At 39.2% G+C, this 15466-nt stretch overlaps 1 protein-coding gene across 2 annotated transcripts; it reads right to left on the bottom strand.

Annotated features, from left to right (window-relative positions):
• Positions 1-720: 720 nt before the first annotated feature.
• Positions 721-14835, bottom strand: gpcpd1 (glycerophosphocholine phosphodiesterase 1). Of its 2 annotated transcripts, none has more exons than XM_080048153.1 (20): positions 14524-14835; positions 14265-14393; positions 13756-13846; positions 13561-13645; positions 12289-12364; positions 11391-11432; positions 10932-11055; positions 10370-10610; positions 10092-10254; positions 9778-9907; positions 9609-9663; positions 9427-9519; positions 9104-9181; positions 8416-8455; positions 8090-8148; positions 7652-7717; positions 7325-7461; positions 5770-5905; positions 5147-5307; positions 721-2996 (listed from the first exon to the last, which is right to left on the bottom strand). In XM_080048153.1, the coding sequence occupies exons 2-20, from the start codon at positions 14311-14313 to the stop codon at positions 2798-2800; spliced, it is 2025 nt and encodes a 674-aa protein (XP_079904279.1). In that variant the 5' UTR covers positions 14314-14393; positions 14524-14835; the 3' UTR covers positions 721-2797. The 2 variants fall into 2 exon arrangements, with proteins under 2 accessions (XP_079904279.1, XP_079904278.1); XM_080048152.1 differs by having other exon boundaries at positions 14265-14368.
• Between the last annotated feature and the right edge of the window lie 631 nt (positions 14836-15466).

Below are 15466 nucleotides of genomic sequence, written 5' to 3'. Positions count from 1 at the left end.
AGAAGAGCCTGTGACAAAAAGAAAAAAAAGTACCCAAAAGAGACAAAATGCTCAAGTGATGTGAAAGAGGAAAAAAGTAATGGACAACATAAACAAATATAGGTTTGGATTTTATTTACAACAGCATTTGCTTTCCAGTCCTGAAGTGGCAGTTCAGTTAATATAACACTGAATTTAGTCAGTCCCCTGGTTTTTCATTTAGACAGATATACACACTCATGCATGATTCCATCATTAGTTTGAGTAATGAAACCGATATACAGACGGTAAGCTATAAATGGATTTGTTTTCGCTGTGATTAAAATGCAGCATTACATTGCATTTTCAGCCATACATCAACAAGAATGGGTGTTGTGAAATTAAATAACATGTAATGGCAGGAAATTGGTTCATTGTGTGAAGACATCTCAACTCTATTCTATTCTAATCAATAATGAGTGAGGTAATTGGTGATTTTGAAACAGAAGGCAAGAAACTGAACCATACATGATTCTTTTTGTTCCCGATAAGGCTGTGGTATTTATGTACAAATAAAACATTCTTTTGATTTTCCTCAATTCAAGTAGATAAAAAGAAGAAAAGGATACAGTACATCAAGTATGCAATTTAAAATAACAGCTCTAAATCCTTGAAGGACTACAAGCAGCGGTTGTGGAGAGGATGGGGAAGTGCGTTTAATAGTCTATTCAATATGACAACTATCATATAGTTTTTTTAAAAAGTTTGTTTTAACCACCATTAGGTGATGAGCATTCACTTATGTCAACCTGCTTCGTCATACAACTGAGCATATTCTTGTACTGTGTGTAGCATGCTAAACTAACGCAACGATGGATGCTCTGATTTCTGTGATTCTTAACCCATTGATGACGGCTGCTGTGCGACGCCACATTGTATCTCCTGCCGGCTGCTGCGTAGCGCAGCATTGTTACTTTAGCTAATTTTCATAACGTGTGCAGCATAGAATGCACCGTCATTGGTTCAAATACACATGAGGTGGGTTTTGTTGATTTTTAAGACCACGTGACCACCCAAAAGTTGTGTGGTTTGCCGAAAATCACGTCAATCAAAAAATAAATTAAATAAATAATAAAAATAAACTAAAACTGCAAGCAGTTGTGAACGGGGGCCAAGCCTCCCACGCGACTCGGGATCGGGGTGTCGTCCGCGGCGCCGGCCCCTCGCTTCACGGAATCCGGGAATGTAAAGTTTTTGAATGTGGGATGTTTGGTTTGGGAGTTACAGACCAAAAGGCAAAAAAATCGCAGAGAAAGATGCTCAAGTGTGATTATGGCGCCCCCTTTTGGAGCAATTTAAGGAAAAAGTAGAACCAACCTAAGAACCATAGGACAAACACGTGTGAAGTTTGGTGTTAATAGGATGAATCGTTTTGGATTTAGGAGCAGTTTGGTAAAAGGTAGCTAATGTGCAAATCTTTAAAGCGCTACCGTTTGGTCTTCCGATGGTCGTAGAAAAATTCTTTATAAAATTCTTTATACAACTTTTGCTCGTGGGAGTCGGTAGAGCATAATGCTTTTGGTTTCGTCCAAATCGGGCAAAAACTGTAGGAGGAGTGTGTTTTGGTGACTGACACAGTTTTTGCGATGTAGACCAAAAGGCAAAAATGGTAGCTAATGTGCAAATCTTTAAAGCGCTACCATTTGGTCTTCCGATGGTCGTAGACAAATTATTTATAAAACTTTTGCTCGTGGGAGTCGGTAGAGCATAATGCTTTTGGTTTCGTCCAAATCGGGCGAAAACTGTAGGAGGAGTATGTTTTGGTGACTGACACAGTTTTCCCGACGTAGTGAAAAATAAAAAAAAATAAAAATAAATGACTTTGTAAATATTACTGTGATGTCTTTTACTGTGACATCACAGTAATATTTACAAAGTACGTTTTTTTTAAACCCTATATTTCTCTTTCTGTGATGTCACGAGAAAGAGAAATATAGGGTTAAAAAAACACTCGTTCTGCCTTTTCTCAGGCTAGGATGAACCGTTTTTAATTTTTTTTGCACATTTATACTACATAGGATCTCAGAATTCAATACACCTTCATATTCAAACCGGTGAAGTAGGCCTTTAAGGTTTTGGTAGACGTTGACAGTTCGTAGTATTTTTCCAGAAAACCATCAGGCATTAAGGACATGCATCCTAGATTGCCATAGTCATCAATGGGTTAAAGCTGAAATAGCGATGAGTAACTATTACTTGTTGTGATGTGAGACGGGGAAAATGACACTTAGATCAAATGGCTACATGCTCACTTAAAGGTGCAACAGCAGAAAGAGAAAAAACAGCATTATCCTGCATCATCATAAAACTTTATACATAACATCTGTTATGTCACTTTTTACACCCATAAAAAAAGAGCACTTAGACTATTACCCTGATGCAACATACTGGCTAAATGAATATCCACTATAAACTCAAATTTACCTAGCCTGACAATGTTCCACTAGAAGAAAAACAAATAAAAAAAATGCTGCCCTATTGTTTGGTTGAAAGATCCTGCTATTTCAATAAAAGCATACATAAAAAAAAACTGTAATTGAGTAAAGCTGATTTAAGTGGTTTTACTCATGCATGACGATGAATTTTCACAATCTTCAATATTTTTTGGGAAATATATACACAACCCTAAGTTCTTTTTAAGCACATATGGGTTTTCTATTTGAAGGTCCCACCTTAGTCCTATTGTCTGTATGTGTGTGTGTGTGTGTGTGTGTGTGTGTGTGTGTGTGTGTGTGTGAGTAGTGATGTCCATTTACAATGGTAGAAGTTGAGTGATGTTTTATGAGGAGCTGAGGCCAGAATCGGACTCGGCGCTGCCTCTGTGGCAATTGGAGGTGACGCAGGGAGTGATGGCGCAGGGGATGGAGTAGCTGGAGCAGGTGCAACTCTTCATGGTCTCCTCTGTGATCACCTCCCCCAGGGTGTGTTGCCCCTCTACCTTGAAAATGTTTGGCTGCTCCGCCTTCTCATCACAGATACTACAGGAAAAAGACATCCTCCAGTTAGAAACACTTGACAGCAATTTTCAGTCAATAAGTCATAAAAAAAAAAAGATTCTCATTTGACATTTTTTAAAGATCAAATCTGATATTTAAGTAAAATAAAAAAAATTGTAGAATATCCATTGGACAAGATGCAAAGAAAAATAATGCTCCAGTGCACAAACCTAACTGGCAAAGTTGTTATGATACCATAAAAGTAGCTCCATACTGATCTTTACATGCATTCTTGTTAATGAAAACCGCTGCAGTCATTTTGACTACAGGGATGATTGTACTGGTTGCCATTTTTGGCAGTGATAAGGAGTCTTTTTGTTTTTGTTTTTAAGGAGTTGAACGGATGCCATCTTGACATTCAGGGAGTCTCACTTGAAGGCTTATTTTAACGAATGTCCTTCATGTGTTACATGACATTAAATAAGCTACAAAATAATTTCCAAGTCATTGAGCACGTATTCTCCACAATGAGCTCAATCAATCACTCATAGTGCGAGGTATCAACCTTATCTTTTAATGTGAACAAACTCACTCATAAGAGGATTTTGAAGGCGGAGTAATACAGCTATTTTTCAGGCACACAAAGAGTCCAGTGCAATCACCCTTTTTTGTAAAGAATCCTAAGTGCGTAACGAGCAGACTGTCTGAAACCAAAATAGGTGCAAAATAATATAAATGTAAAAAACATATTTATAAAAACAAACAAATTAAGAGGTGATAATCCAAACATGAGGTTCGAGTGCAGGTGTCTCTTGGATCAACGTTGTCTGAGACCATCCATCCCATTCACTTTCAAAGAAAATATGGATACTAGTTGTCAAGCTGGTTCAGTGTTATAAAACTTGCACTCATAGGCTTTAAGACAGTTTGTTTAACCAGTATATCATACCAAGCATAACATAAAGAGGCCTTCCAACGCATACCCAAAACCAGACACATGCATTAAAACGAGGACTTGACCTTGCTGCTGCAGGTAAACCAGCCATAATAATTATTAACATGGCAGTTGACCAATCAGACAAACATGCCACCCGACACTACAAAACTATCATTGCCACTGAAACATCAAGTTCTATTAAGGTGTAGGATATGAGAGAAGTCAGCCGTCTTGCATCATTGTCAAAGAACATTTGACTTTGTTCCTGCTCCTTATTAATGAGGAGGTACAGGCTTTCAAGCTGTATATAAGGGGTTGGGGTTGGGGGAGGACTAAAAGCCAGCCACGGAGTGTTAAGTCGGTGAGTAAATGAACAAAACGCAGCCAGGAATCAGAGAGAAATTACGGGTATCTGTAGAACTTGGGTCAAATATTGGCACAGAGCAGTCGCAGATTCTGTAAGAAAGAGGGGCACAGTTATAACAACAACCTGGAGATGTTATATTTGAGAAGTTGAATGAAGTTACATCTGCAATCTGCGGGGGGAATGCGTCATATTATAGGTTTCAAAGCGTAAAGTCTGCTCTCTGCAGGGTGTGTGTAAAAGTCTGAGCCAAAGTGCAAATGTTAATATGGAGCAAAGGTCATCGTGTTGCGAAACACAGAAGTGAACCGGCTGAACAAGCACACACAACACTGCTGACAACACAGCTTTGCCTCCACCAGAGCAACACTCTCTTTCATCCTGCAAGCAAACCTTATGCAACGGCATTAGCACTCACGCATAGCATATTTAATGAATAATCAAATAATTGTTATCAACAGCGATGGCAGTTGCCAAGTGATTAACATGTGGCCATGATTTATTAGATAACCTTGTACCCAGAATGAACGACTGTACCAATTCTATTTAATTTTTTTAAAGAAGGCTTACCAACAAACACTATCCCCAAATGAATGTGGTGTAGTCACAACAGAGACCAAACAGCCCAGGGTGTACTGAACAGTTTGCACTAGTGCGCAGGTGGCTGGGTGAAAGGCTATTTCAAACACAACAATATTATAATGATAAGCAGAACAGGAAAAATGGGTTTAGAAGTAGCAATTATTTAAGCTCACCTTTCACTTTTGACTGGGGGAATTTGAACAACAAGTTGCTGCTTGAAGCTTAACATCAGCAGAAAATAGGTGTTTGTGGTCTAAAAAAAACCCAGAGCACGGCAGTTGCAGATAAGCATGCTGCATTTCAACCTACCTATCATAGATGAGCCCATCAATTCCCTTCTCTCTCAGCTTCTGTCTGTTGTCATGTTCGTTGTTGTCTTCTCCCCAGCTGAACACCACCAAGCCTTTGGACTGGGCATCCTCAATGAATTTGAGGTTCTTTAGCAGCTCCTCCGTGTGGGCACTGATCCCCTAAAAGGAGTAGGTGAGCGAGAAAGAAGTGGTTTAAATTTGTTAAAATCTCCTCAAATGACTTATACTTCTAAACTACTCACACTCGTGTTTTTGTTTTCAACAGTGGTAAAGTGTGTTTGTCCTCGTCACAAATTGATAGGCTGGCTGACTTTTTTGCTACGTGGACTGTTGTTTTGACTGACGACATACAGTAGTGGGCTATAGTTTCCTTGCTCAAGGGCACTGTCTGCTTATTCAGAAAGACTGTTACCCATTTTTCTTTAAATCCTGCATTCCCATTGAAGCATTACATGTGTTTCATTGGTGGTCTATTACTATCTAAATGAAGTGCTTACAAAGTGTAAATATGAGGCCTTTGTAAGTTATTACATATATATATATATATTTCTTTTTTTAGAAGAAGTGATACAAAGTCTTGATAATCCAGTGGATACTTTGTGATACATGACAACTGCTCACCAGAATGTTCTCACTCTGGGCGAAGCTCATGGCGATCTGAGTGGTCTGGCAACGGAGGTCCATGAGCTCAGGATACCTGACTGAAATGCCCTGAGTCAGAAAGAGGATGGGGTACTTGTTCTGCTTCTGACGCACCCTGAAGGTAAAACAGGAAGATGTCAGCAGCAGTTGGAGAGTCATTTCATATGCGTGATGCCTTCATATGTCCTTATCTACACTGACTAAAGGTGGATTAACATGCACTCTGTGACCCACATGTAAACTCAAATCCACAAAATCCTTCTAACTGTGTATTTTGGAGAGTAAACTGCATGCATCTAAAAAGAGGTAGGCATATGTATCACTCCAAATGACAATACAGTAAAAAAAGCTTCTTCTCAAAGTTGTATGATATTTTTTTTGAACATTTATTTTGAATCAGATATTTGTAAAAGCTTATTGGGACACCCAACTTTGATATCATGTATTATTGAGTTTTACTAGTTAAGTCCAGGTTTCCAGAGGCTTTCTGTTTGTTTCTAGTTAATGTGTGATATTGTTATTTGTGCAAATACATAGGATTTGTGAGCCGTTTCAGAGAAGACTGGCTGTGGTTTTTTGAACCATAAAAGACAGTCTATGGTTCACTTTTCATACCTTTAAAAATATATGAAAAGTCCGAACTAAATTCTGACTTAAAGATATAATTGCAGACCCTAAAGGTCGAAATGTCATTGTCGTCATGTCAAACACCTGTTCTTTTGGTGAACATTTATGTCCCTAACTGCAACAATGCTGAATTTGCCAATAAGCTTCTGTCATCCCTCCCTAATTCAGATACACATAGATTAATCCTGGCAGGAGATCTTAAGTGTACAATTGACCCAGTCATAGATAGCTCTTTCATCACTGCGGTGAAATCGGTTGAATATGCACCACTGATCTTAGACCTTTCTTTCACTTTGAATGTGAGAGAGCAATCCTTCTGGTGACTTACTTAATTGCAGCTTTCTTATGAGAAATTCTGCAAGCATGTGGCAACTAACATGGATACTTTTCTGGAAGTAAACAAGATGGAAGGTACACAGTACATCATGTTCCCTACTTTGGCAGTCTTAAGAGGAAAAATCATCTCATATGTAGCACATGTCAAAAGAAATTCCAGACTTGACGCATTCAATTTAGAATGCAGATACTCCGAAATCCCCTCCCTTGAATTATATAAATAACGGATAGCCTTACAATCTAAGTTTCATCTTCTATCCACCAACCAGGCTGAGTATTTAACACTTCGGAACCCGGAGCTCTTATTACGAGTACGGAGAAAAAGCAAGTCGATTGATGGCTCAGCAGCTGAAACGTCAGGATGCTTCACGGCTCGTTTACCCCGAGTGAGAGGTCAGGATCTACTGTACTGTTTTACTTCCTGTATGATGTAACCACCTTAATCCTCCATTAAGATTTATTAAAAAAAAAAGTATGAAATATGTGATTGCGTTTCCGCACAGTATACCGGTTTCTACAGCATAGTGGAATGTGGGTATACTTCATTCACTCGGTCGCTGATTGTGCTTACATGGTGCAGATGTCGGGGTCGAAGCAGGAGAAGACAATGCGTCTTTTTCCCCCTTTCTGCAGCACACAGGACAGCACGATGTCCAGGAAGGTGTTCATGTTGAAGTACGATGATAGGTTGGCGTCCCATGACCCGTCCTGTCAATTAAAAGACATTACGCACATGAGTTTATCATCATAATTAATTTATTTAATTTTAAACTACAATCAAAATATGTCTTACAATAACTTTTTAAGTCAGCCATCATAAAAATAATATCATTCCTTAATTGCTTTACTGAGGTAATGATTATGTAATTGATTGGACCTTTTGATTCAGTATACCAACCTTCATCTGAGAGATCCATTTGAGCTCAATGTTGAAGCCCACTTGCTCAGGAATACTATGGAAGATCTGTGGAAAAGACAAGAAGGATGCCTTTTTATTTTACTGGGACTTTAACATGATAAAAGAGGGTGGAAAATAGGGGGCTCTCGTGGTGTAGTGGTTAGAGTGTCCCCCCCCCCCCCATTGAGGCTCAGTCCTTGCGGCAGAACCGGTTCGAATCCGACCCGTGGTCAGTTCTTTGCATGTGATGCACTATAAATAATCTTTAAATCTTAAAAAATAAAAAAATAAAAGAGGGTGGAAAAAAAGCTATAAGGAAAGCGCTCATTTATAAATAACCAATGAGTTATCAATTGCCTAGTTCATAATGTTTATCTATATATCTAAAAAAGGGAACAGCTCCTAGCGATTAGATTATCTTATCATAAAGTCAATTACCTGGGAGAGTGAGGGGAATGGCTGATGCTCGTCGATTTCTTCTTCGTCGTCCAGCAGATCTGAACACCAAACAGAACAGATTTCGGTTAGTGAACAACAGGCATCAAACTAATTAACTACTGACCTTCTACATTCAGCTTACATCACAGCAAAGTGAGGCATACAAAACAAGCTTTGTTCAAAACTGAATTCATGCCAGTCTTTTGAACTAGTTTGTATGAGGGACGGTGTATACCGCACGCAACAAAATTGAAATGAAAGCACGTGGCTTTTCAACATGTCATTCAACTTTATGGTGATGGCTCTAGAGCAAACACACACAATACCTGTGTGGCCGTTTTCTTTTATGGCAGCGACATGGGCCAGCTGTGCAAAAAAAACAGAGCATACATTATCTATCTACACCAAATATCAACAAATGATTATGTTGTTACACATTCTGTTAAGCATGCTGCAGTGGGCTGACATTTTCAACAATAACTTGCATTAAGCAATCATTCTTTGCCCACTACCTCCTCAACTACTGGGAGAAAGAATGAATCCCAGAAATGCTCAATTGGCTGTTGGAAGACAGTTAATGTTATAAGCAGTCGGCATGTGTAACAGAGCAACAATATATAAATGTATAGAAAAAGATTGACTTGAAATACAGTCATAAGTATAAGGAAGCCACCATCCAACAGACATTTTGACTTAAAGGCCTACTTCACCGGTGGGAATATGAAGGTGTATTGAATTCTGAGATCCTATGTAGTATAAATGTGCAAAAAAAAATTAAATTGGTTCATCCTAGCCTGAGAAAAGGCAGAAAGAGTGTTTTATGGTCTCACTGTCTAACCCTACATTTCTCTTACTGTGACGTCACAGTAAGAGAAATACTCTATGTATACTACATAGGATCTCAGAATTCAATACACCTTCATATTCCCACCGGTGAAGTAGGCCTTTAAGCAGGAAAAGCATTTTATCTCAATGGTTTCATTTTTACTTTTCTTTTCTTTGCATAGTTTTTACCTTAAGAAGCTGCAGCTGATCATACGTCAGGTCCTTGACTGGCACCTCAATAAGCTCCAGAGAAGTCTTGTCATTTTTCTATCAAGTAGATAGAAGGAAATCACACTAAACTTTAAATATTTTAAAATCACACAAAATTGTAGTATTTATTTTTAAATAATAAAATTTATTATTTATTATTAAATGTTTGAAGTAGTTAGTGACACAAATGTGTGCATGCTCACCATTGTGAAGGGATTTCTGATTGACTAATTGAAAGTAAATAAATTGACAGACAAAAGACACAATCAAATGTGAACACTTTCTAAGAGCCTTTATAGTACCTTCTTGGTGGATATGCAGCATGTCAGATCATGGTACACAATGGGAACATTATCCTTGGAGAGGTGGACATCAAACTCTACAAAGGCAGCACCCTGCGAGGACACAAGTGAGGCATAATTATGGCAGGAGGAATGTAAAAAGGTTAATATAAATGAATGTGTCATTCATCTGCGTAACTTACATGGGTTGCAGCACTTTTGAAAGAGGCGACCGTGTTCTCTCTGACCCTGTGGTGCCTGTAAAAACAATAGTATGCATCCCTATTGACATACACTGTGACGCAATCAACACAATCTTGCTTTCTATGCGAGGCACTCCACGCTATCCAAGACACAGGTTTTGTGACTCACTTGGCTGCGTGTGAGCTGCCAGCCCCTCTGTGACCCACATCCAGGGTGCTTCTTTTCTTCCAATACTTGGTGAACGACAAGCTCATGTCACACTGCAGACTCTGGATAGGCCGGATCACCAGGTAATCAACTAAAAAAAAAAAAGTTTAAAATTTTTAAAAAAATTTAAAAAGCTGGTACCATGTCCATTGTGTCAACAGATAAGCAGAGGCAGACTTTAACGCCAAAGGACTTGAAGTTCAGACTTTTGCATACATTCAGATTATCATCATCAACCAGTGTGGAGTTGTTTTTGTACAAATAAAAAATCTTACCTCTGACTTTCCCGATGGTCTGTCTGGAGTTTCGACCCATTATGGGAAGTGTGGCTATGCCGATGTCCTTACCACTTTCCACAAAAAAGGAGGAGAGGAGGCAAGCTGTGCCCACATATCCTGGATGAGCATCCCCCTGGACTACATGCTCCCCCAGATCCTCCTGTAGATATATAGGATATCCATTTATGAAATGAGTACCGTACAATTCAGATCAGACTGGAAACAGAAATAAAATCTAGCCATGATGGCTGAAGCAGTGGTGCTGTGAGCGTTACCTCAAAGAACTCAAAGGTGAGCTCTAGATTGTCTGGGTCCATGGTGTGAATGCTGTACTCAGTCCACTGGGCGGCCTCCAGTGCATAGCCACATTCAGGCTGCGAGTGCCGGGACTTATAGCCATTGGCACTGAGTATACTGATGTCCAGAGTGGGGGTCATCTTGTGCCAAGATGAAGTGCTGAGATGTTCGTCCTCTTCCTCTTCCTCCTCTTCAAAGCCCTCTAATGCCAGCTTGATTCTGTTTAGGTAGCAAAATGAAAAATTAAAGAAAAGGTGGAGTCAGAGATTCTGGAGAATGATTGTTGTAAAAATAAGCTTTGCATCAAAACAAAAATAAATAGGCTAAATCACATTGTATTTACCCTGAACATGCATACACATCATGCATACAGAGTGAGAATAAGGGCATTATTCTAACTCTGTATGCATGATGTCTGTTGCATTTAGGTAACAGGTAGGGTAATAGAAACACTGTAACGATCCACTGATCCGCCTCATGTCGCTTTCAAGCAGAGCTTTCTCTGGGTAGTGTTAAATTCGACCCTTGTGTGGTCCCTACCTGAAGCGTGACTTCTTGTATTTCTTCTTGGTGATGGACACTGGAGGCACCTTAGAAAAGTGCAGCCGCAGGCGAATTTCTGTCTGGCACGTCAGCCACCCAGAGTCAACGCAATTCACCCCATCTACAAAACAAACAAAAAAGTGAGGGAGGGGACAGGAAGCAACTTAGGACAATGTTTATCCCCTTTTGTGTCCCATGACTGCTGACAGGAGAACTGGTGGCAGCGACAGTAGCAGTGAGGAAACAACCGTTTGTTCTGTTACAGTGAATTAGCCAAAAAACCTCAAATGAAGTGACAGCAATGTGTTTGGATTAAGCACATCAGTAAGCACTTTGGTTTTACATGACATTTACATACAGTAACCCTGAATGTGGCAATAAAAGTAAATAGTGTCTTTGTTGTGTTTCTTTGGCAAAACGTATTTATTTAATTTAATTTTTTTTAAACAAACTTACTGTTGAATCCAAATTGTCCATCATCAATATTCTGGTGGGATGCTGCAATAAAAGGAAAGACGTATTAGAAACAGGACATGGAGAATGTCAACAGAACAAAGGTTAAGATCAGATCAAACCAGAGCACTTCCTATGTACGGAGAGGGAAGCCTTAGATCTCAGTTGGAACTCTTTTTAAAAACAAGATGCCGAATCCAAGCGTTCACTGGTTTGCTCTGAACTTGATTTGCCTCAACCTTAAGACTGTCGACTGATTAGATCGCAAAATATCTTTAACTACAAATTGTGGTCATGGAGGTAAATTTAGCATTCATGGATCAAATGTAAAAAAAAAAAAAAGAAATATAAAAAATCATGTTTGTAACAAAATGCAAGTGGTAGAAGTGTTTTAAGTAGGATTTGCTAGAAAAAGAGAATATTTCTGAGTGCAGACATGTTTGTGTGTGTGTGTGTGTGCATGCCTGCGTGCACTAGCCATACTGCATGCATGCGTTAGGCCAAAACAATGGTGTTTTAACTAGAGAGGCACATTATCAGGTGATTACGGTGCCCTCTATGGCCAAGGATAATTCCAGCCGGTGACGTCCCTGGTCTTTGACAGAGCATACACACTCAGTCAAATAAGCAAGAAGCTCCAGAGGCTACCAGTAAATTACAGGCAGTATTTAAAGGCAGCATGTTAAATTTAACATACACAACGACCATCTGACAAACCAAGTCTTAAGGTCAGTTTTGAACCTGAAATATGAACCTCCTCCTTTCGTGGAAGTGACCTACATTAGCTTTGACCGGCTGTCAGATACATCATATTGTGCTAGGGCAGGGAATGAGTCTATAGGGTGGTTAGTGTATGGCACACATAACCAACCATACAGTGCATTGTTTTTTTGTTTTATACCTGTGGGGCTCATCGTGCGGGGCTGCTGGTGGGTCTCCCACTTATTGACTATCACTTGACAGGGCCCACCTGCACTCTGCAATGCCAAATGTTTGGTACAATGTTAGGGTTTTCATATCAAGATACACGGAACCACTTTTCAGCCTGGTCTCACGGCTGGTTTTTGGAGCAGAGTGTGGGAAAGGAATTAGAGCCGGTATAGTACAAAATCAGAAAAGTGGATTTGTTAATGAGGAAAGAAATCGGAAATATTTCTGTCGGTAACACATCAGGCCGCTGTCTTTATCTGTAATAAAGTCACCTTGAAGTATAGCAAGAATATGTTTGTAGCATTATATTTTGACCTTAGTGATTTACAGTTTTACTTTTACAATATTCAAATTATTTTCAAAAATCCCAATTTCTACAATTATATTTTAAAAACATTTTCAATTAGTTTTTTTTTAAAAGTGTATAGATAGCTGATGAATTTTTTTTTCTTCCCATAGACATAGGAGTGACTTCAACTTTCTTAAATTTCAAGAATGCCTCAGCACACTGGAAAATGTAACCTTATCTAACCTTGCATCTATTGTTGAAAGACAATGATCTCATTCATGTAAAAAGGAGCAAGTCGAGACTATGCAATTATCAAGGTGAGGTTTCTGACAAACAACACAGTATACAAACATGAGGAAACAGGTCGGGGAGGCTATAAATGACACAGTACCTGAACACAACCCTTCGCATAAAGAAATAACAACCTACCAAAACTGGGAGGGAATACTAAGCGAGAAAAATATACTTTCAAGGTCTGACGAATCTTCCTTCCCTTTTCTGGGGAAATGTGATCCCTGGTATGTTTGTGTACATCTATATACAGATGGGCTGAGCGGATGCTTGCATGCTTTGATTAGAGCAAGCCAGCTGGCACTTTGCCCGGGACTAGCTATTCCTCAACACTGACCTTAGACAGTTTCTTAAGACATGGACATAGATACAAAGAATGCGATACGCAACTCTTGTGAGTGATCCTTGCTTAAACTTAAGCAAATCTGCCGTCTGCTGTCCCAAAGTCAGTGGGGGAAAAAAACTAACTAAAGATTTCTATTATACAGCAAGAAATACCTTAAATCATGACAAAGCATGCAGCAAAGCAAACCAATCTTAACTTCCTTTAAAGCAATGGCCTATCTATCTATCTATCTATCTATCTATCTATCTATCTATCTATCTATCTATCTATCTATCTATCTATCTATCTTTGACAGCTATTAGCAAATATTATCTCACCTTTGACTCCAGAAGGAAGGCTTTGAAATAGCGGTACTTGGAAACGACTCCTTTGGGAACAGCAATTGTTGTAGTCCACGTATTTCTGACAGGGAGTCAAGGACAAGAATAGTGAGAAAAGTGCACACGCCATACGATTTTAACATCATGTTTTTAAACGGGAGAGGAAATGAATGCACAGAAAGTTTAACTCACCCATCATTGCCATCGGGAGATAAGGTCACAGCTTTTTGATGGCTCCAGCTTCCAAGAGCTTTGCAACTACCAACGAGTGCAATCACCTCCCCTAGATGTGTTCAAATTGGCATGGATAAGTCAGTGTATACAGACCAAATGGGACTGACATTTACAACAACCTTTAAAGTTTATAGAGAATATTTTGATGTAAATATACTTGGGATTGCTTCTTACACAAAGGAAATGCTGACATTGGCCACTTATCACATTACATGTTACACCCGGGGGGAATTTCTTAGGGAAAATATGAAAATATATATTTTTTAAAGACATACCAAACATAAAAAATGTGTGCAAAAGCTTATCTTATCCGTTTGGACAATGTGTTCAGAAACACATCACAACTCAAACAATGAGAAAATGCAGTATTTTTGGGGCAATTCAACACTTTACAAAAAGCTGTATAAAAAAATTCTGCATAGCAACGTCAAAGGCCATGTCATAAAGTGTAGACCCCTGTCACGTACCTGGGGAGGTTTCTCCTCTGACAGCCAAAGTCACCTGAGTGGTCTCCATATTTGACAGTGGCACACAGAAAGATTACCAAGGAGAAAGGAGCTGAAACCTATGGCTGAAAGAAACACACATCCGCCGGTCTTTAATAGAGAGAAAAAATAACCGAGTTATCCATCGTTAAGTTGCACGTCTAAGACCTAGCTTAAAGTCTTACAACATTGGTAAGAAGGAAAACAACATAACAGCTAAATCGGAAATCATAACTGATACCTTAGTGATTTTTGGCAGCTATCCCTCGGCTCTTGGCAGCCTCGAGGTTCACAGTGTACTGTACAGGGTTCCCTTACCCCTCAGAGAGGCATCAGTCAGAGAGAAAGCAAAGCCGACCAACCGGACGGTTCCCCGCCAATCATCGCTCCACCGTTTGTAAGAAACAAACAGCCTTCATCGACGCTAAATATTACAAAAAATATCAATAACGCCTGGCGTAACAACAAGTAACCTGCCAACACTCTCCAGCGATAGGTACAATCCCATCAAGAGTATCTCACGGTGGATGACTGATAAGCTTTGACAAAGCCGCAGCTTCTTGGGAGTGTTAGCTAGCTGGCTAAAAACAAACTGAGCGAAGTTCACCGAAACAAAATACAAGACTTCCGGTATACTTTCAAAGTAAAACATTTATTGACCAACATTCTTTAGAGCTGTATAAAGGACTAAAATAGTCCATGATTTAGAGTAGACTATATAGTAAGGCAACTATGGATTGAACTCCTTTGTATAGTTTATATTAGGCTAATCATCATAAAGTAACGTGAGGCTAGACTTTTTTTTCAATACAATGCAACAGCCTACAGTAGCCTACACACAAAGACAATTAGGGTTTGGTTTGATGGTTTAAATTAGTTCAAGATCAGGTTGTTTATTGTCAAAATGTAAAATAGCCTACATGGAAATAAAAATTCACAGAATTGATTAATGAAGAAATACATTGAGGAAATGTATTTTAATTTAGATTCACAGTTATTATGGAAGTCAATATTAAAAAGATATTGAGTGGGCTATTTGAGCGGGTAGGCCTACAATAGCACCGGGTTGGTGGTGTGGGGGGGTAGTCTGAGTACATTTAAAATCATCAATGTTGATACAACTTCCAAAAGAAGCTTTGGTCTACCATTGCAGGTATGTAGGGGAGCCCAGGGTTGGTTGGCAC

Source organism: Ammodytes marinus (assembly GCF_949987685.1).
Source record: "Ammodytes marinus genome assembly, chromosome: 19".
Classification (NCBI taxonomy): Eukaryota; Metazoa; Chordata; class Actinopteri; order Uranoscopiformes; family Ammodytidae; genus Ammodytes; species Ammodytes marinus.
The sequence above is the reverse complement of the archived record's forward strand: the minus strand, read 5'-3'. Positions and strand labels throughout refer to the sequence as shown.

What these genes read in the sequence shown, in the direction of transcription:
- gpcpd1 (XM_080048153.1), bottom strand. Translation starts at nt 14,313, where the DNA reads ATGGAGACCACTCAGGTGACTTTGGCTGTCAGAGGAGAAACCTCCCCA. An exon ending in AATGGATCTCTCAGATGAAG is followed by an intron (nt 7,462 to 7,651) that starts GTTGGTATACTG and finishes TTTAATTGACAG; the next exon opens with GACGGGTCATGGGACGCCAA. An exon ending in CCCAGAGTGAGAACATTCTG is followed by an intron (nt 5,308 to 5,769) that starts GTGAGCAGTTGT and finishes TACTCCTTTTAG; the next exon opens with GGGATCAGTGCCCACACGGA.